At 42.5% G+C, this 23,111-nt stretch overlaps 1 protein-coding gene across 2 annotated transcripts in view; it reads left to right on the top strand.

The window, feature by feature from the left end:
- Nucleotides 1–3,430, top strand: part of PRUNE2 (prune homolog 2 with BCH domain) — a 261,255-nt gene extending 257,825 nt beyond the window's left edge. For both annotated transcript variants that reach the window (XM_036854668.1, XM_036854669.1), the window contains one exon: nt 1,770–3,430. In XM_036854668.1, coding sequence (XP_036710563.1) covers nt 1,770–1,800 — 31 coding nt within the window. In that variant the 3' untranslated portion in view covers nt 1,801–3,430. The remainder of the gene's footprint in view (nt 1–1,769) is intronic.
- Nucleotides 3,431–23,111: the final 19,681 nt, after the last annotated feature.

Here is a 23,111-nt window from a genome sequence, read left to right as displayed (position 1 = left end):
TGTGGGCCACAGTAATGCTAGCCCCCCGCAGTTTATCAGTTTTTTCTAAACTTTGGTAAAATACACCTAACACAAAATGTATTGAATAGTGTCTTAACCATTTTTAAGTGTACAGTTCAGTGATGTTAAGTACATTCACGTTGTTAGGCAACTGATCTCCAGAACTTTTTCGTCTTGCAAAACTAAAAATCCATCCCCATTAAACCACAGCTCCCAACCCCCCACCCCCCTTCTACTTTCTGTCTGAATTTGACTGCTCTAGGGACCTCATGTAAGTGGAATCACACGATATTTATCTTTCTGTGACTGGTTTATTTCACTTGGCTTAATGTCCTCAAGGTTCATCCACGTTGTAGCAACTGTCAGTTTCCTTCCTTCTTAATATTCATTGTATGTACAGACCACATTTTGTTATCCATTCATCCCTCGATGGACACTTGGGTGGCTTCCACCTTCTAGCTATCGTGAACGATGCTGCTGTGAACATGGGTGTAAAAATATCTGTTTGAGTCCCTGTTTTTAATTATTTTGGATATGTACCTAGAAGTGGAATTGTTGGGTCATATGGTAGTCCTGTTTTTAATTTTTTGAGGAACCTCCATACTGTCTCCCATAATGGCTGCAGTAATTTACATTCCCACCAGCAGTGCACAAGGGTTCCCTTTCCTCCAACACTTTTGTTTTCTGATTTTTCGATAATAGCCATCCCGGTGGGTGTGAGGTGGTATCTCATTGTGGTTTTGACTTGTGCTTTTTAAATAACAGCTTTACTGAGATAGAATTCACCCATTTAAACTGCACAGGTCAGTGGCTCAGCATTATCGCTGAGTTGTACAACCAATGCCACAATCAATTTTAGAACATTTTCCTCACCTCAGAAAGTAACCCCATCACTCTCCATTTCCCCTGACCCCAAGTCCCTGGCAATCACCAACCTACTTCCTGACTATATCTGCCTCTTCTGGGCGCTTCCTGTCAATGCAGTCACATGGCACATGGGCTTTGGGTCTGGCTTCTTTCATTTAGCCTCACGTTTCCAAGGTCATACATACGGTAGCAAGTTTATAACTTTTCACATGTTAGAAACATACTCTTGATGAATTTAACATAAAATTTTTAAAACTCCAAGACAAAATATCTGGGGGGAGGAATCAAAGGTGCTATGCATGAACAAAGGTCACCAGTGGTTTTCTTTGGATGGTGGCCCAAGAGGTGACTTTTAAATTTTATTTTTCTTCATAGTTTTCTGTATTTTTCAAAAACAAGAAACAAACATGCGTTTCTTTTATAATGGGAAATTTTTTTTTAAATATTGGAGGGTTTTTGCCATTGTTGTTTTATTGTTTACCTCTTAGTATCTAGCGCTTGTCAGATGTTCCTTATTTCAAGCAGACCATTTTTTTGCCCCACAAGGAAAGGCCATTTACTAAAAAATAGGTGGATTTCCAAAATGCAGTAATGTTCCTTATCGTAATCCACTTAAAAGGGAGCCTGCACACAAGTCTTTTGCCCCCTAGATCGTTTGGAAAGGCGTAAAATGCTTCCAGAAAGTTTGATAAAAGTGAACAGATTCCGTACGTTAAAGAGAGCCTTGGCAACTAGGGAAGATTGTTTTTTACCAGATTTGTCTAGTATAAGAATTGTGCATGATTTATTTTCAGTAAGTCCTTTGAGGAAAAAAAGCAAGCACAGCCCTCCTCAAATCATTACTGTTTCTATTCAGTGTCTCATGTTTCTCATTTCTTTTCTTTTTTTCTTTTTTTCCAAAGTATTAATCTGAAGCTAAAAGAAAAGGCCTAGTTGACCATGGCTGGAAGAAGAGGATGCTTTTCTGCTTCGTGGTTCTGTTGAAACATATCTACCTGGAAGAGACAGGGCTGATGGTACTTTTTTCCCACTTTGCACTACCTGGTGCCATTCTAAATTTCTAAGGGGAAAAACAGTAAGGGAACTTGTTTGCTCTTAACATGTTTTATGAACTTGTGTGTATTTTCCTATTTTGCCAGTTATGTGCCTCCAAGATTTTAGTTGAACCTTAGCAAGAAAGTAGGACCTTCCATTTCAATATTTCATTAACCCTTGGTGCAGTGGTATTTCATCTCTTAGACTGGTGTTGACCACTAAGATAACTTCAGTCCACTATTCATTGTGAGTAGATTTGTTTCCATAAATTAGCTGGATTTCTCCTTGGTGATCATTTCAGGTTTAAAATACACAGGGCTCAACAGTCCCTAGGAAAGTGGTCCCCACATAACTCTACCTTTAAAATCCTAAGCTTGCTTAAGACAGCCATAAAGTAGACACAGGTGTGACACCACATCAGCTAAGTGCCCACTTGCTTCTTGTCCCCGTGAATCGTCTCTTCTAACGTCTCTAAAGGAAGCCAGGCTTTCTAATTCACATCAATTTTATTTTAGTTATCAAATTTGGCATCATGTTTTCTGTGAATTGGTCTTTTCACAAAATCATTTCTCCAGCCTCCACGTTGAGAAACTTAAGGATCAATGTCCCCATTTCTGATAGCTGTCTGTGCTTCAAGCCATAAACTTAGTTCTTAGTTTAACTTAAACTTAGTTACACTTTAAGTGCCAAGTGTTCTATGTAAGGTGGCCCACTCAGAAATTCGTTATTTGGTAACATTCAGTTATCTGAATTTCTCTCTCACATGCATTATAAAAAGTAATCTGCTTTGACACACTCTAATCGCAGGTTTCAAATTAAACATGAGTCTACTATCATTTGCAAAATAGTCCTTTATAAGTCTTCATATGCCCTTTAAAACACCAATGTGGTTTAGAACCCTTGGGCCTCTAGCAGAGCGAGGGGTTTGTAAATCCAGCGCCCCTACCTGTTGCCCTATGGCCTTTGAGTCAAGAATGGTTTTCACACTTTGGGCTGAGAAAAAAAATGTTCTTAATATTTCATGACACATAAGAACTATTCAAATTTCAGTCCCCATAAATAAAGTTTTACTGAAACACGGCCACACAAATTTGTTTACAGACTCTCTGCAGCTACTTTCGTACTACAGCAGCAGAGTGGAGTAATCGCCATAGACCACGGGCCCACGGAGCCTAAAACACTGACTCTCTTTATAGAAAGCGTTTGCTGAGCCCTGTGTCAGCACATCCATCCTTCCCCCTCCCCATCTGTATTCAGATATTGGTTTCTCTAACAGCATGCACAAACACACAAACTAATTTACTCTTAAGAAAGAGAATTTTGGCATCCACAAGTCAGTGAAACGCATGGCCTGCTGAAAAAGGCAAGGAGTCCTAGCCACGAGCCCGTGGCTCAGGTTGTGTTTACACGACCCAAAGTGAAGCCTGCTTAGAAGGCTTTTGTCTGTACAGAGGGGCGTTGCTGAGGTCCTACCCTTACCCTGGAGACGATTCTCAGTCTCCAGTATCAACTATTACTAATGAGCTAGCAAAAATTAAAATGTAGTGGAGAACGGGGTTCCACCGTAGTCTGAGGGTGGTAACTGCATCCTGGAGAGCTGTCGGGGGCACTTCGAGCCCTGCGTGTCATGAGCTTTGAAATGCTTTGAAGTAGACGTCTTTGCACAGGTGACTGAATTGCCCCGCCCTCATCTGCTTCCCGTCCGCCTCCACCCACCTTCCAGACGCGCTCTCTTACACACAGGTCAGCTCTCTTTCCTCCATAAGCCCCAGCTATCTGTGTCCTCCCCTCGGTCCCTTTCCGCTTGGTATCCTGTTAAACCATTCTCTGGGGTCCTCCTCCCTCACAGCACCTGGCGTGTCTGAGAGGAAAATCCCTAGGGCGCAGCCCCTCCCACAGCTCACCTCCGCCTTTGGCAGCCCAAGTTATGCCTCTCCCAGAACAGAGCAATCACCCAATTTTCCGGTTTGCTCACTGCTGCCCTGGCCTTAATTAGTCACAATGCTCCCTTTCGCTCAGCCGTATCCCATTTTGGAAGATAAATTACATGGTCCCCCAGCCACCGGAAGTAGTGAAGAATCCGCTGTTCACCTTAGCGGTGTGAACCCGAGGACAAAGCTGTCCATAAAGGGCTCTTGTGATAGAGTCAACCAGACAGGACAACAGTCTCACCATTCACATTTTCTCTGAACTTGGCCAGCCCATTCACGGAAGGCTACTCAGGTGGTATTCTGTTTGGAGCTTCATCTTCCTACATGGAAATTATGAGTGTCTTGCTCAATCAGTGATTTTGTTTGGGCTGTTCTACAGGCTGCGTAACCATTCTGATAGGCATCTGCTATTTTATTATCTTAAAAAGACAAATTAATTGCATGTGCTAGAGAAATGCCACCAGGTAAATTCAAACCAAGTACATAGAAGCCTAGAAGAATCCTGAAAAAAAATAATCCCTCAGCAGATATGTAGACAGATGTAAACATTCACATCATTAACTATCTAGCTCTTGCATTCTGAGCATTCTTGCTTTGGTTCTGACTTCTGGGAACTGTTTGCACTTTTCCTGTAGATTTGTAGTTAAGGGAACCAAGGGGTCATTGGGGCAAAAGCATTGTTTTCCTAAAGCGGCAACTGCTATTCACTTAGCTCCTCGATTAAGAGAAAGAACAAAAATCTGCACAGAAGATATCATCAGGGAGTAAGAAAGTTTGTTTGAGGGCAATAGCTGGGGGCGGAAGAAAACCGGGAAGTTCCTGTTGAAGCCATACAATGTTTTATGGGGTTATCTTCTAAGACAGCGGTCCCCAACCGTTTTGGTACCAGGGTCCGGTTTTATGGGAGGCGATTTTTCCAGGGACAGGGTGGGGGAGGGGTGGGGTGGGGTGGTTTCGGAGGTAATGCGAGCGATGGGGAGCGAGCGATGGGGAGCAAATGAAGCTGCGCCGGCTCACCCGCCCCTCACCTCCTGCTGTGTGGCCCGGCTCCTAACAGGCCGTGGCTGGGGAGGGGGGGGGGTGGGGACCCCTGTTCTAAGACATAACTCCGACATGTGTGAGGAAGTCACTACTCCAAGCCTTTGTGTTGTTAAGGTCTTGTTTTAAGTATTCAGTTATGGTACTAAGTTTGCAACCCTCATCTAATTAATCGCAATGCCTCTGTAGTTTGTTCCCTTAGAAACATTTAGATGTGCACAAACTAATCTTTTATATATTTAAAGGTTTTTTTCTACCACGTATTGGATCGCTCAGAATAAAGTATCTACTAGACCTTTGTTTTGGTAAATAAATAAATAAATTCTACCTAAATAGTGCAAATTAATAATATAAAGATATGTAACAACACTATATATATATATGTATGTGTATATATATATATATATATATATATATATATCTCCTCTCTGTATAATTCAGAAATAAACATTGATTCCACACACAAGTGATGGCTTTCTTTTTCTGAGTCAGCAAGAATCTATTTCTAGCTTCACTTTGCAGGAGTCTTATCTGGATATCAGTCTGGCTGGGCACTTGGTCCTTGAGGACTATAAATTCTGGCTTCCTTGTCACCCAAACTTTATTCTCTTTTCATTTTTGCTTTCCATGCCTCAATGAGCTAAGCTTTCAAAATGTGTTGTTTACCCTCTGGGTAAGCAATTTCTCACTTTGGAAGCATCTCCATGTTTCATGGTTACTTGATTTTGTCAACTTCTCCTTTCTCTGTCTCTTGCCTTTTCATAGCATATGTTTATTTTTTATTTAAAATTCATTAAATGCCATTTTATTTTTAGTTGTTGTTGTTATTGTTTTGTTTTGTTTTTTACTTTTACAGCCATCAAGTGGTGTTGGGAATTACCACTAAGCTTTTTTTTTTTTAAACCTAATAAACAAATGTGTACCTCTGCTTCTCAGAAAGTTGCTGGAGGAACCAAATGGGAAGTTGCTCTGCAAAAAGTGAGACACTGCATGTCCTCATGATCTAGGAATGAGTCCTGGTGAATACTGTCCTCTACCCAATGAAGGGAAGAAGGACAAGAGAAGACTGAGAAGCAATTACAGGCAAATGAAGGGCATGATACTACAATGTGTACTGTTAACCTTCATTCTGCTCCCTTCACCTAACTGGTTGTGGGAATGGAAGGCAGGCTAGGGGAAAGGATGGGTAAAATGTCGGGGATACACAGTATGGTGTATTACACAGCTGTTAGAAGCAACAAATTACACATTGATGGAGCAACACAAATCACAGGGTAGAGTGGAAGAAGGAAGAACTCAGTATTTACAGCATAGTGCCATTTATGTAAATTCTAAGCCTACACACACAAAACAATGCTACATGTCATACGAAGTCCATGCATATTGAATGACTTAGCACACTCATTAGAGGTAATACAGGGGTAGGGTGAGGACTGGGGACCCAGAATGAAGCTGCGAGTCTAATTAAAAATCAAAATAAACAATAAACCTTTCATAGGCTGAAGTTAAAAGTAAATAAAATGAAAATACCTTAAACTTTCAGCCACAGATCATGGAAAAGCCATGTTAAGGTGCTCTGGGTTGTCAGGGGCTATTCCCTTCTACAGCTTCTCCTGTAGTTGTACCATTTCCCTGCATTGGCAGTATCAGTGCTGCGGCAGCTGCCAGAAGCCTGCCCTGGGCTACATCACCCTGAACAGTCACGGAGCTTTTAATGAAACTGATGCCTTCTGACACATCAGTCCTCACACAGCGGTAACCTTTATAGAGCAAGGAGATTGCCCTGTGAAGCTCATTTTCCTACACTTTCACTTACATCCATTCAAAACAATTCTCTTTAGCCAAACAAAATTATTTCTTTTTGATATGCAACCATTTTAGTGATACTCAGATGACAGACACTAATAATTGCCATCCACTACCTCTCTTGCCTTACTCCCAGTGAGAGACCTGCACCCTTGACGCTTAATCATGCCCTCCTTGTGAAACTCTTCTCCCATAGGTTGGTGAAGTGGATTGTCCTTTTACCCACCCACCCCCATTTTTGTTATCTATTGCTACATAACAAATTACAGTGAATTCTCATTATTTGAGGCAGTTACATCCTATAAAGGCAATGAGAACACTGAATTAGCATGTACTGAACCATTGCTCCTAGAAGAAATACAGGGTTAGGTTCCTGTGAGCCTCTGGTCACATTTCCATCAACTGATCAATACCTAATCTTGTTTTATATGTGTTTCTGTTTAAATACACTTTCTTTAATATATATTGTTGACCCATTAACATTGAACTCACAGCCAAATCCTGAATATAACTCATGCTTGAACAAAGCTTATCTAATACAGGAATTTTCTCCATAAGGCACATCACAGCACTTAGGAACATTATACAGCACTTCAACTCTATCCTTGGGGACCATTTTAAAGAGTAAAATTAGAAACAAAAATCACAAAAATACCAAAAACATGGCACTAAATAGAGCATGAAAAGGACGCTTGTTTACGGTATGAGAACTGAGACCAGACGGCTGAGCCTTGCCTTGTTCAGCCTCATCTGGGAGCATGCGCATCAGACAACTCGAACTTTCACCAGTCTGTACGTGTCCATAAATGACCATGAAAACAAGATGAGTATGGATTTGGGGTTACAAATACATTTTAGTGAGTAGGTGAATTTGCAATTATGGAATCCTTGAATAGTGAAGATCAACTGTAACCCAAGACTTAGCAGCCTAAAACAACACACATTTATGATCTCAGTTTCTGTGGATTGGAAATCCAGATACATCTTAGCTGGATCCTCCACTTCAAGGTCTCTCACAGGCTACAATCACAGTGTTGGCTCAGAGTCCCTCACAAGACTCCATCAAGAGGGGTGACATCACCAAGATGGTGTCATGAGTCATTCCTGACTTTGTTCCCTCTCACAAGAGGTTCAACTGGGACAGAATCTGCCTCCAAGTTCATTCACATGGTTGTTGGCAGGATTCAGTTTCTCGAAGGTTGTTGAACTGAGGGCCTCATTCCTTGCTGGTCATTAGCTGGAGGCTATCCTCAGTTCTCTGCCTCATGGTCCTCTCCAACCTGGCAGCTTGTTTCATTGAAATCAACAACAAAGAATTTGCTAGCAAGATGGAGGTTACCATTTTTGTAACCATATCACAGAAGCAACATCCTGCCAATTTTGCTGCATTCTACTGATTAGAAGCAAGTCACTAGATCCAGCCCCCACTCAAGGGGAGAGGATTACACAAGGATATGAATACTAGGAGGTGCGAATCATCGGGTGCCTTCTTAGAAGCTGGCCTACAATGCCCCCTTCGCCTTCTGCAAATCCTCTTTGAGCCCCTCTTGCCTCCTTTCACCTATAAGTGATGGTGTTTCTCAATGTTTCTCTTTTCTTTGCTTTTCTACCATTTCCCCAATGACTTCAGCTAGCACATCTCTTCAAATTATTCAAGACCTGGCTTCAATCCCGACTTCCAAACCCCCACCATCTCACTCAGTCTCTGTGCTCCCTCTAATCTCTGGGGTGAAAAAATTAAATTCTTCCCCTTTCATGACCTGATGAGACCATTCCTCTACTATCCCATTCTCACTGAAACTACACAGACTGGGAATTAAATCCTGGTTCTGCTTACCAGCTATATTACTTTGGACTACTCAACTTCTTTGAACCTTAGTTATCCATTTTTAAAATGTGGATAAAACTCCCATCTTACAAGTTTATGTAAGAGTTAAATGGGATTTAAATGTCCAGCCTAGTACTTAATACATAGAAGGCATTCAATAAACATGAGTTCTTTTCCTCATCTTCCCATTCACTCAGCCCTTTGTCTGTTAACTTGCCAACTTCTCCAAATCCATTGCCAACCCCACCTTTACTTTCTGTCAACCATATTAGCATCTCGTTTCCTCTCCTGCCCCCTCTTTTAAATTCTAATTAAAAGACTAATCACGAGACTAATTCTCGTGAATCCTCCTCCTCTTCTCTCAGATATAGCCATTTTATGCCATCCTCTGCCTTACTCCACCTCTAGCTCCTTCCAGGCTTTCCATCTCTTACCTTTGCTCAGTTTACCTCTGGTTTTTAATTTTTATTTGGAAACAATCTCAAACTTGCAAGAACAGAAGAAGAAATTACTTCTCCTGAAATGTCTGAGAGTAAGTTGTCTGCATAATGCCTCCTTACCCCTAGATGTTTAGTGTACTTCCGACAAACAAGGACATTCTCCTCATAACCTAATACAACTATCAAAACCAGGAAATTAACACTGAAACACTACTACCATCTAATCCACAGATGCCATTCAAGTTTCACCTGTGGAAATATATCCTTTAAAGCAAAAGGATCCAGTTCAGAACCACAAGTGGCATTTAGTTGTCACGTCTCTTTAGTTTCCTTCAATCTAGAACAATTCCTCAGTCTTTCCTTGACTTTCATAACCCTGACACTTAGGAAGATCTCTCACAGTATTCAGTAGAATGTCCCTTGATTTGGGTTTCAGGTTATTCATCTTTGGCATCTATAACTCAGAACTGATTTGTGCTTTTCTCACTGCATCCTTGTGATATTCATTTGAACACTTGAAGATGCTGTCTATAGGGCTTTTGATGGGGACATGTCAAAGAACACAGAGACAGATTGAAGGGGCTCCAACTGGCTAGATTTGGGACAATGTGAGGACCAAAATAAATAATCATGCTAACAGATTATAACCTATTGAATAAAGTAAGATTCCATGAGTTCATATCATTCTGATATTAATTAGTTAATTAAAAATTTGATGAACAACAGGATAGTTACATACACTCAAAGCACCCACCCCCAAATACCTATTAATTGCAAAAGGAAAAAAAGTACTTTTATGGGCAAAGAGACTCATAAAAAGGTTTCCTATTTGAAAACTCAATAGAGGAGGAATTTCCAATGATTTCCAACATAAAAGGCATTTGCACATTTTATGTTTAAAATTATCTCCTCACCAGAAAGACAATTTCCAAAAGTTCATACTTGTTATCCATCATTTTCTTATAAACAGAAGGAACAAGTTTTGTATAGTTTCATATAGGTTATATGCCATCACTAGAAGTAATTCGTGATCATTTTGTAAAAATTGGAAAATACAGGAGAATAGGAAGACTAGGAAAGGAAAATAGTCTCTCCCTGCTATCACCACCTGAACACAAGCACAAGTAACATTTTGGTAGGAACTTGATGCTTATGTGACATACTCAAGATCACACAGCTGGTGAATCACAGCACTGGGACAAAAAAGCAGACCAATGGTCCTTGCATATCTGAATTTTTCTGATGCTGGTCACTGATATCTCTCGTTCTAATTGATTTTCTCAACATATAAAATAGCTTCATTTTCTTTTCTGCTTACAGGAAGGATACGTCCTTATCGAAAAATAAACAAAATAGAAAGTATAAAAAAAGAGGGTAAAATCACCCAGTCTTACCACTTAATCCCACCACTATTTATTAACACATTATAATACATTTATCTGGAAAATCTTTCCAGATGTATCTTTAAAAATTTTATATACATGTAGAGAGAGAGAAAGAGGCAGAGTCTGTGTTCTGATCATCCTTCCATGTCCAAAAATCTTTTTGATAATTTCCTAGAAGTAGTATATACTTCAGTTGAAAAAAATTTAAATTGTTGATAAATACTGCTAAACCACCTAAGGAATGATTATACTCATTTAGACTATCACTGCATGACACTGCATTTCTCCACATGCTGTCAAAGATAAATAGAGTCAGATATTAGTGAAAATGGTTAAGGACAGGTTTTAACAAGTAATACGCTATTGCAATAGAGAAGGAGGTTCAGTGTAAACTGAAGTCAACGTTGATTTAGACAGAGGTGACTGGGTGTTTTAAAGGGAAAATGAAAGAGGAGAGGGGAGCGGAGCTGGGGCTCAGTAGAGTCAGGAAAGTGAAAAATCATGATTAGGACAGCTGTGTCTGCTAGCTGGCAATTACTGAAGCTACAGTTCTATCCTCCCACAGAGACTGGGAAACAGGCCCTACCCTTCCTGATGATTACATTTTAATGGAATGGCTTTCAGGTCCTTTAGAAAGACACTCCTGAGTTGTAGGTGACAGTATATATCTCAAAGGGACAGAGGAAGGATTCACAATTGTAAGCCCTTTTTATTAAATGCTCCAAGAAAGGGCGTTCAGGGGCCAATAGTCAGGTGTTGGCTGGAATGAACAGTAAATTCTTTTGGCATCCTTGAGCTTTCTCAGGCAGGCACCTGAAGAGGGGCTAGTGTCATCTTAGGGATGTGGTCTGGAGCTGTTAGAAATTATATCAGTGTTTGTTTAGGTCTTCTAATGTGGGGGCAGAGGGGTCGACAAAATCATTTGTGTGGAGAATTTGTAATTTTTTATAGGCCAAAGTTGAGGCTTAGTCAAGAAGAGGGCTCAGAGGAGCCTGCCTAGAGTTTGGTCAAGGAGAAAATCTTCGTCAATGCTCGCCAATATTGGACTTTGATATCTTTTTAATCTTGACCATTCTGATAGCAAGAAAAAGATACCATTGTTTTTATTTGCATTTTCTTCAAACTAGTAAAACGAACTCTTTTTTATATATATTTCTCATCATCTGTATTTCTTCTTTTGTGAATTGACTGTTTATGTCCTTTATCCATTTTTTAAGTGGACATAGTTATTTTTCACTTACTGATTTGCAAGAGATAATGTTTTAGTTTGAAAATCTGAGAATTTTTCTTAATACATTTGGCATTTAATAACCTGTCCTAGGCCACATTTCCCTGTAGACACTCAAATACTATTCCTGTGTCCCTAAGTATCAAGTCAAAAAATGTTTCAGCAATAAACTTCGTCAATTGCCCTACTCTCTACCCCAATGTTTTTGTCCCTGAGGTTCTCCGAGAAAAGCAGGCCACAACGGGGCCCCTGGCTCCTGAAGGCATGTACATGGACCTGCATAGTAGATCAGACTCATAAGTTCAACCAGCTGTGTTTCTTTGATCTCTGACCAAGCCTAAAAATTCTGACTGCAAGCCTCTTCCTCTCCCTGCACCCTCCCTCTGCCCAGGCTAGAAAGGGCAATGAACAATCGATTATGCTGTGATAGAACGCAAGTGCATCTCAAAAACCTGTCAACTTCTCACTGTTCTTCTAGCTGATACTGTAATGGACAGAATGACCTAGAGTCTGGTTTACAGATATGTTAGTTCAAAGCACTCACAGTCATGGAGAATAAAGAAAGGATATAGTTGAAGGACTGATTTGGCTCACCTCTCTCATATCAAAGAGATGAGGAGGTGTCTTCAAGCTCATGAGGAAAGGTTGGCAACACCAAGGGCCAGCCTTCTGAGAATGCAGCTCCCGCTAAGGTCATGAGGAATGTTGATCCTCCCAAGTCACTCCTGAGGAACACTGGAATGACCAATGAGTTCAGAAGAAAAACGAGCCTCACCCCCAGTCCCCACCTTCAATAAGTAGAGATGCCTCATAAATGAAAAATATCGCACAGGAAAAGACTTTCTCCAAACCAAGAATAGGAATCAGTGATTGACCCACTGACCTGAAGTTTAGAGAACGTGGTGTGAGTAAAGGAGCACTGATCAAGCTGGAAAGAAAATGATCCATAAATTCAGCACTTGATAGTATTTACTTTCTTTATAATCCATGTATGGCTTCCATCTTTCCTTATCTTTTCTTTTCTCTCCGGTGTAAGAAGATCTAAGCAGTCAAGAGTTACTGTCATAACAGTGTTCGATGAAGAAATGCCTTTTGACCCCTAGATGACTTGGAAATTAGAACTCACATAGGATATAAGGGAAACACAAATAGAAACTCTTGCTATGTTTCTAATTTTAATTTTTCCCCCCAAATTTAAAAATATTTAAATGTAACAGATATTTGTTGTAAAAATTTCAGGCAAAGATATATTTAAACGAAAGTCCCCCTGTATCATTTATTTCGATATCACAAATGACTTCAATACTGAGTGGCTTAAAACAATAATTTATTCATTTTGCTCATTAATCTACAATTTGGGCAGGACTTTGTAGGGATGGCTCATCTCTGTTCCACACAGCATCTGCCAGAGCAGCTTGGCTCAGGACTTCCCAGTCTGACTAACCTGGATGGCAAGTTGTTTAAAATGTTGGACAAATTTAAAGCTACAACTCTCCTGAGGATATATACTATCCAGGTGGTTTTAAAGGAAAATGAGAACCATATATAAGAGGAAAAGAGTAGTCTCCTCCCACTTGCTAAAATACAATATTTTAAAAGTTAAAAACATGACTTTCATAAAAATATGAAGTGAACAGGTGTCAAATATTTATTCAACTCACTAATTAATTATGTAAATTAAGATGTTAAGACCAGTTAAATGGATAAAAACCAGTGCTATATATAGTATATCAGGAATGATCAAATGAATTTGCTGATAGATGCATAATCAGTTACTATCCGATGAGGCAATAAAATGCAATGTTTGCAGTTATTTCTATTAGTGGGGATCAATTGTTATCTCTATTGAATGATATTCATTTCTGGGGAAATGACCTCCATTCTTCAGTCTCCGTTGGTGTATGGAACTGTCCCTCCACAAACCCACTGTCCAAGATGGGCATGTGCCCCAGGCCTAGTCAAAAAGGAGCACTGCATTCCCTCAGTGAGAGATTCAGACACAGATGCATGACCCAACTGGAGGCGGGGACTTCTGTGAGAGCCTCTGCATTTTCAGAGGCACTTGAACCTGGAGCGTTTCGGTCTGAACTCGCTGCCAGGTGTCCTGGTATTACATAAAGCCTGAAAAGGCAGAAGTGTAGAAGGATGGCAACAAACAAGAGAGGACAATGGCATCCTGATGACTTGAATTGCACCCCTGCATCTACCCGGCTTCCCAGACTTCTCAGTTTTCGTCAGTGTATTTCCTTTTTTTTGGTTATATTAAGCCAAGTAAATTGATCCCTCACAATATAATAGGGTTCTCCAGCCCTGGCTTCTTCTATGCTAGCCCACTAAACATATATTCACTTTTCTGTGCTCCAATTTCCCTTCTATCAAAGGAACAAACAATACCTATAAAGAGTTGTAAAGATTAAATACATAATAAATCTAAATATAACATAATATACTTTTACAACGCTGAGGCAAAAGAAATATCACATAACTTTCCTAAATTAAATTCTATCTAATCCTTACCTCCCATTACTAGGATGAGAACCCTCCCAATATCAGTCATCACTGGGTGTTCTTTAACTCTTTAGTGCTACAACCTGTCAAAAAAAATTTACCAAGGAAAGACTGTTTGGTCTTTGGTACATCATGGTTGCCACTGGGATGTTTATTGTCCAAGACCACATATTCTATCCAAAGGCAGGTGACTCCACAGCCTCTTTACCATCTGGGGGATCTGGCGACTTCCATGCAGCTCCTGAGACTAAGCTGTAGATCACAGAGCCCCAGCAAATACATCAGTTCACCCATCAGAAGTCCTACTGCCTGCTGGGACACCTGCACACAAGACATTGATGCTTGTAGATTCCTCTGCCGACTTTCTCTCAAGCCCCTGCAGCGAATCTTTCAACCCAGTGACTCCATCTCTCTCCAGATTATCTCCACCCCCTGAGGAACACCCAGCAAAATTCACTTCCCACACAAGAGCCTGGATAGCGTTCTACAGCAGATGCCCTGTGACTTCTGATCTGGGCTGGGAAACACACAGAGCAATTAACAGCCTGTAGTAGGCAACCTCCAAGAGGACTCTCCGTGGTCCCCACCTCCTAGTATTCAAGCCCTTGTGCAATCCTCTCCCCTTGAGTGTGGGCTGGACCTAGTGACTCATTCCTGACAATCAGAATACAGCAAAAGTGATAGAATGACACTTCCAAAATTAGCTTATAAAACAACAGTAACATCTATCTTGTTTGCTCTCTCTCTCTTTCTCCCTCACCGCTCTGAGGGAAGCCAGAGGCCAAACTGTGAGCTGCCCCACAGAGAATCCCACGTGGCAAGGAACTAATATCTAGGACCACAGCCAGAAAGGACCCAAGGCTTGCCAAAAGCCACGTGAATGAGTCTGGAAGCAGATGGATCCTCCCCAAGATACGCCTTGAGATGACTATAACCGAGGCCAAAAGCTGGAGCTCAGCCTTGTGAGGGACCCTGAGCCAGCTACGCAGCTGACTCCTGACTGGCCAAAACTGTGAGATCATAAATGGTGCTGGCTTTAAGACACTAAGATTTGGAATAATTTGTTACTCAGAGTCAAATAATTAATATGCCACCGTTAAGACCAGTAGCCCAGAATTTCCTGGAAAAGAAAGTAAAGTTACCTTTTCCTCCTTTTCAAAGTCTATTCTGGCAGGGACTAGGGAACAGCAATAAATAGCTTGGTAACTGACCCCATGACAACCATTACCTGAAGCAATATAATAGGTCTAACGAGAATCTCCATAGAGGAAAATTACCACCTTATGGCACTGACAGACCCTCCAATGGAAAGAAGGAACAGAGCCTGAGGTTCAGGGTAGGGGCGGGGAGGCAGTGGCTATAAGTCCCCCAACTGCCCACTGGGGTCCCTAAAGAAACCCAGACCTGTTCTTGTGGCTGTGAGAAAATAAAAAGTTTCAACTTGGGTGCTCGGGGTTAATGGCATTTCTAGATGACAGTCTTCAAGGGATGGAACTCCCTTCCCTGTCCTGGAACCCTGCCCTAAACAGGGAGATTCTGGTGCAGTTCCAAAAATTAAAGCCTGCCATGAAGACTGCCTCTGGGAACAGGAGGCCCTTGCACAGCTCCAGACACAGAGAGAGCAGCCTGTGGTCCAAGAGGCGGGCTTCTGGGGACTCAGTGACCGTCTCTACCGTCACGGTATCAGAACATTCGTGCACAGGGTGCCCCTGACCCTAGGTGTGGGCAAGGCCTGCTGTGTAGAATCCCGGGGAGCCCCACTGCCTTTGTGCTCAATGTCAGTGACACCTGCAGAAACCCAAGCCTATACAAGACGAATCACGGAGCCTAGATTAGCACCACACCGTGAGCCCCGGATGTGGACAAAACGCGTTCGAAAGTGTTTTCTGGTCAAGTATGTTCTTATCGTTCCACCGTTATTCAGCAAACAGCTTTCCATGTGGGCAAGAGTCGGGAAAGGGGAGGGAAACCCAGTGCTGGAAGCAGAGCGAGACTGAGGCATCTCTCCTGGATGCTCCTCCCTTGCCACCTGCGACGGGTCTTGTACTATCCCCCTGAGTATGGAAATCCTGTCTGACTGCGGAGAGAAGCAAAGATTGGGATCTGGTAATGACTTCCTAAGGGACCTAGGGCCAGTGTCTGAGGTGTGTTAAGCCACTACCTCACCTTTGGTGAGCATCTGGTACATGAGAAAGATCACTGACATGAGAGTCACATCCCCTTTCTCTAGTCCTGGCTTTTCTACCTAATGGGTAGGTGACTAAACATCTCTGAACTTCAGTTTGGAAAAATCAAATTAAGTGAGGAGATTTCCAGTTTCTGGTCCCATATGTAAGGAGCTTGGAAGTTGTGTCTCCTGTCCACACAAGAAAAAAGATGAACAAACTGCAAACTAATAACACTTCTTATCTCCCCCAGAGAACTGAGGTCGCAGGCCAAACACCTGCCTCCAAAATTAAAGGGGCCAACAGGTGTATACAGAGAATCGTAACTTACCAGAGCAGAAGCCCAGGAGCAGAAACCTCCAAGGGAACCAGCACCAGGGTAGGGAAATCTAAACTATAACCGACAAATTGCTGGAGGCTCAGTGTGGACAAGTGTGAGAGTTAGAAGTTCTGAGGGCTGAGCAGTCCTAGGGGGACCCTCCCCTTTTCTGAGTTTTACCTCTAGGAGCATCACTAACTTTTCACAGTGAAGACAGGAGAAAAATTCCCTAGTGCTTCCAGCAGGAGGAAGGGGAAAGGAGCTGTTTTTACTTATGCCCAGAACATTTCATTTTACAAAGGACTGCCTCCAAGGGTTTTACCAGAGCCTGGGAGATGGAAAATATTCAAATCCAGTCCCCTCTAAGCCTTCCTGTTTCACCTAAGAGGGGAAAAACAATGAAACTGAGAAGCACTGGTGAAGGTCAGCCAGGAGCACAGGCTCACTGAAGACTCACTGAAGACTGAGACCTAATCATAGGACTACAGAGCACTTCCTTCCTCCCGGCGCCCCCTGCAGCCCCACCGCATCTCAGGGCTCCTGTATAACAGGGGAATGTGATGGAAAGAAATGAGCGTCTCAGGAAAGAGTTAAGAAGTCTCTAGGGAAACCCAGGGACAGTAAGGGAGACAAAAACAAGGACGCCAGAGGACAGGGAGCCTCTCACACCTATAGCTACAGCAAACAGTAAACACAGCCTAACCCCTGGCCAGATCAACATAAACCCTCACTCAGTTCCTTTTACCCAGTACATCATGCCCAGTTTTCAACCCCAAACTGCAAGGCATCCTCAAAGACAAATGAAACAAGGGGTGTGCAATATTATAGACTAGATTAATAAGGGCAGAAATGAATCTTTCTATACTTTAAGGCGGTTTGCTCTCTAAGCCTGCCCCACCTGATAGGAGCTAAAGGTTGCTTTTCTAGGGCCATTATCCAGAAGCCAGAGCAGGTGCACAGCCTGTGGAAGGCAGGACGAGCTGCGCCGCCCTAACCTCTCCAGCCCTCTGAGCATAAAGGACCGCGCTGGTAGACGGCCCCAGCAGTTTGTTCATGGTACATTCAGGCTGTGCATCTTAAGGTTGGCCTTTGGCTTAGCCTGGAGCTTGAGACCTAAGCCCACCTGCCCATGGCCTGGAATCAGGATCCCAGAGTCTAGCCAGCCTGGCTCCAAGAGGGCCTCAGTGGCCCTAGAGAGATGGGCCTGGGATGGGGGTTCATGAGTTGGTACCTAGGCCAGGGTCATCTGCTTCCCCCCAGGGTCAACAGCTGGACCCTGTTCTTCCTGTGCCAAGAGCCCCTAGGTTTTGGGGACACAAGGCAATAGTGGGGGCTGCCCGGGCTGGGCCCTTCCCCTCACCGCCCTGATGTTCGCTGACTAATAAATAGAACTACGGCTCTTTAAACAAAAACGCTGGGTGGGAGATCCATAACCTGATACGGAGATGGAAGATGAGGAGGTTAGGTCGGGCACCGAGTTTGGCTGGGTAACAGGATGGAGTGTGTGAGAGTCTGCTCTGCGGCTAGAAAGGAAAGGTCATGTCATCGGAGTAGGCAACAGACCATTAAGAAATCGAGACCCAGTGGCAGAGAGACCCCCTGCAGGGAGGGAGAAGAAAAGGACACTGATGGGGTGGGTGCAGCATATGAGAGGGCGGAGGCCAGAGATGAGAAGGTCAAAGTTAGAGAGGACTCTGGCAGGGGAGCTGGGGTGTCCCAGGAGGAGCCATCAGAAGCGGCATCTTCCACCGGCTCCCATGACACAGGAAGTTCAGCTCCCCTGGTTGTTCTGCGGCACCTCTGGCTGCAGCGAGCTTGATGGAACGTCTGCACAAAGCTGCCTTCAACAGGGAATTTCCCAGGTGGCCGCTGGAGACAGGAGGTACCACCTGTAGCCAGGAGCACTGCAGGGGACAGGACGGCAGCCGAGTGCATATGCTCCCATGTCCCCATGTCATTGTAGCCCTTCACACTCACCCCAAGGCCGTCTTTCACCCTCTCCCCCCTGGGGGTCTCCCTCCTCTGTCCATCCAGGTGGTACTGGATTGTACAGGGGCCCTGGGTGGCACAATCCGTGCTGGGAAGAAGGATACAGGAAGGAAGGGAAAAGATTAACCACCATTTCCACAGAGACAGTGAGTCCTGGTTCAGGTCAGCCCCTTTCAGGCATGTTTCCAAGCTGGGAAATAGGAGCCCACGTGACATGGGGTGAAGGCAGAAGCAAAGGGATCCTACAGGAAGCTAAAGAGCCCTTTAGGAAAAGGTTCTCCAACTGTCATCTAAACCCCCCCATCGCTGTCTCGGCTGCAGCTCCAACAGCCTCCAATTTAACTCAGACTCAATGGGACTTGATTCCAATCCTCCCCAGACAGCCCCGGGTGGCCTCTTCTGTCCCGACAGTCTCAGGCACGATGCTCAGCCTTCCCTGGAGGCGGCGCCTCCTGTGGATGTGGTCCACCCCCTTCTCCCACTGCCTCTTCCTCTGACAGGAGCTTGTCTCTCTCCACTCACCAGAGGCCTCTCTCGGGGGGGGCCCTGCATGCAGCATGTGGAAGCTGCTAGATTCTTTCCTCCTCCTTGACGTCCAGGAGCACCTGGAGAGAATTTCTGAATGTGGGAGAATGAGACGAGGTCAGGCTGAGATCAGGTCACCAGGTGAGGTCTGCGAACACCTCAGAGACACTTGTTGACAAGCAGGACACCAGAGTCGTCCAGCAATGAAGGTAAATGAGCATCCCACCAGTGGGCTCCGGGTGCGTCAGGCAAGGAGCCAGCTCTTCCAGGGTGTCCTCGTCTGCACAATGAGTCTGGGTGACAACTGTCCTTGTCTTTGGTGGCTCTTTCCCACTGGGGTCCCCTCTGTCTTACTCAGGGGGACATCTCATGGCCCTTCAGTCCTAACACAAGCTAAGGGATTTCCACTCCTTCCCTACCCAGAGTCTGTCCAACCCCAAGGTCCCAGAAGTCACTGAAGGCAGAATTGGGAAGAGATGGAAGAGATACACAAGAGCAGTTCTCCTGAGCCAGGCCATAGATGGGTGACAGCTCTGTTACAGACACAGCTAACATGGAGGGAGAAAACTAGATGTGGGGAGACATAGAGAGAGAAAGTATGTACCATCAAATATGTGACTTCGTTAGTTACATGTTAGAAGCATTGAGAGGTTAACACAAACAGTATAAACAATAGGAATTTGTTGAGAAGCTGAAAAGTAGGAGGGAAGATTTAGGAAACCCTTTATTGAGGAAGTAACCACAGTTGTAAATAAAAACAAACAAAAGATATTTCTACATAGAAAACTGTAATTACTCTCTTAAGAGGATTGATTATGATAAAAGGAGGTCTCACCCACGTGCCATGTTAGGATAGCATAGGTGTGCGAGTTGACAGGGATCTGAGAGAACTGAATTGTTCTGTATAAAAATGAGAGAGGAATGGTGGTGGGGGGGGGGCAGGTAAAGAGTTCACAGCACTTAGCCCAAGAGAGAATTTGTAATAAAACAATCACTGAGAGAGGGTTTTAAATTTTGGCTGTAGGGAGGGCTCACACCTTGCTCTGTCTTTGTTACCCTGACAGTTTCTTTAATAAACAGCACTTTGCTCTTTGTAGAAGTGGATTCTTTGGGGCGAATTTGAAAAGGGCCCTGTGTCTAGCTTGATGTAAGGCCAAAAATGATTACATGGGGAAGTTGCCCTTGAGCACAGGGGAGGATATAAATGTAATTTCCTGGGAATTCGCAAAAATTCCTGAGTAAACTTCAAACTTGAAGGTTGTGGGATTAGTGGAGATCACCAATGGGTAAAGCTGGACCCTGATATAATCTGGGTTATGTGTGGAATAAATAGAATATTGCACTAAAATAAAATGGATATAACGGTGAAAAGCTGAAAGCCTACCCACTAAAATCTGGAACAAGACGAGGATGTCCACTCTCACCTCTTCTATTCAACACAGTATTGGAAGTCCTAGCCACAGCAGTCAGACAAAAAAAAAGAAATAAAAGGAGTCCAAATTGGAAGGGAAGAGGTAAAACTGTCATTATATGCAGATGACATGATACTATATATAGAAAACCCTAAAGACTCCACACAAAAGCTTATAGAACTGATAAACGAATTCAGCAAGGTAGCAGGATACAAGATTAACATACAGAAATCGGTTGCATTTCTTTATACTAACAATGAAGTATCAGAAAGGGAATGTGAAAAAACAATATCTTTTAAAATTGCACCGCCAAAAATAAAATACCTAGGAATAAACCTGACCAAGGAGGTGAAAGACTTATACTCTGAGAACTATAAAACATTAATAAAGGAAACTGAAGATGATTCAAAGAAATGGAAAGATATCCCATGCTCTTGGATTGGAAGAGTTAATATTGTTAAAATGGCCATACTACCCGAAGCAATCTACAGATGTAATGTGATCCCTATCAAATTACCCATGACATTTTTCCCAGAACTAGAACAAATAATCCTAAAATTCACATGGAATCATAAAAGACCCAGAATTGCCAAAGCAATCCTGAAGAAAAAGAACAAAGCAGGAGGCATAACCTCCCAGACTTCAGACAATACTACAAAGGGACAGTAATCAAAATGACATGGTACTGGCACAAAAACAGACATATGAATCAACAGAACAGAACAGAGAGCCCAGAAATAAACCCACATACCTATGGTCAATTAATCTTTGACAAAAGAGGCAAGAATATACAATGGGAAAAGTCTCTTTAGCAAGCAGTGTTAGGAAATTTGGAGAGCCACATGTAAATGAATGACGTTAGAACACACCCTCGCACCATACACAAAAATAAACTTAAAATGGCTTAAAGACTTAAATATAGAACATGACACCATAAAACTCCTAGATGAGATCACAGGCAAAACATTCTCTGACATAAATCATACCAATGTCTTCTTAGGTCAGTCTCCCAATGCAATAGAAATAAAAACAAAAATAAACAAATGGGACCTAATCAAACTTACAAGCTTTTGCACAGCAAAGGAAACCATAAACAAAATTAAAAGACAACCTACAGAATGGGAGAAAATATTTGCAAATGATGTGACTGACAAAGGCTTAATTTCCAAAATATATAAATAGCTCATAAAGCTCAACAACAAAAAAACAACCCAATCGAAAAATGGGCAGAAGACCTAAATAAACACTGCTTCAAAAAGACATACAGATGGCCAATAGGCATATGAAAAGATGCTCAACACTGCTAATTATTAGAGAAATGCAAATCAAAACTACAAAGGTACACATGACACCAGTCAGAATGGCCAGCATTTAAAACTCTACAAGTAACAACAATAAAAAAAAGTGATGAGAGGGTGTGGAGAAAAGGGAACTCTCTTACACTGCTGGTGGGAACGTAAGTTGGTGCAGCCACTGTGGAAAACAGTATGGAGGTTCCTCAGAAAACTAAAAATAGAACTACCATATGATCCAGCAATCCCACTCCTGGGCATATATCTGGACAAAACTATAATTCAAAAAGATCATTCAAAAAAAATAGTTCATAGCAGCACTATTCACAATAGCTAAGACATGGAAACAACCTAAATGTCCATCAACAGATGAATGGATAAAGAACATGTGGTACATATATACAATGGAATACTACTCAGCCATAAAAAAGAATGAAATAATGCGATTTGCAGCAACACGGATACAACTAGAGACACAGATGAATGGGTAAAGAAGATGTGGTACATATATACAACGGAATACTACTCAGCCATAAAAAAGAATGAAATAATGCCATTTGCAGCAACATGGATACAACTAGAGATTCTCATACTAAGTGAAGTAAGTCAGAAAGAGAAAGATAAATACTATATGCTATCACTTATATGTGGAATATAAAATATGACACAAATGAACCTATCTGTAAAACAGAAACAGACTCACGAACATAGAGAACAGACTTGTGGTTGCCAGACTTGTGGTTGCCAGGGGGGTGGGGGAAGGATGGAGTGGGAGGTTGAGGTTAGCAGATGTGAGCTATTATAATATAGAATGGATAAACAAGGTCCTACTGTATAGCACAGGGAACTTTATTCAATATCCTATGATAAACCATAATGGAAAAGAATATATAAAAAAGAATGTGGTACATATGTATATATATGTATAACTGAATCACTCTGCTATATAGCAGAAATTAACACAACATTGTAAATCAGCTATACTTCAATTAAAAAAAATAAAATGGATATAATGAAACGATGGAGTTGCTTAATAAAGGGGCAAAAAGAAGTGTGGAGGGATCTCTGAGACCCAGGTTGGGTACAGGTATCTGCTAGGGTTGAGGGGCCGGGGTGGCGACAGAATGTCCACCTTCCCCTTTTGCCCTCCTCCCACGCACAGGAATTCTGGTCCTGACTTTGCATTCTCAGTGCAAAGTAGCAGGCACCTCAGATGGTGGAGAAGAGTTTCTTCTTAAGGAACACTTTCTCAATTAAATTTCATTGTGATATGGGGTTCCTTCTGTTTCTCCACTTGCTGAAGAAGAATCTAACTTCACTAATACTTTGGAAACACAGAGACA

The sequence above is a fragment of the Balaenoptera musculus genome, chromosome 6 (genome assembly GCF_009873245.2).
Source record: "Balaenoptera musculus isolate JJ_BM4_2016_0621 chromosome 6, mBalMus1.pri.v3, whole genome shotgun sequence".
NCBI classification, from domain to species: Eukaryota; Metazoa; Chordata; class Mammalia; order Artiodactyla; family Balaenopteridae; genus Balaenoptera; species Balaenoptera musculus.
Note: the sequence above shows the minus strand (reverse complement) of the source record. Positions and strands in the feature narration are given on the sequence as shown.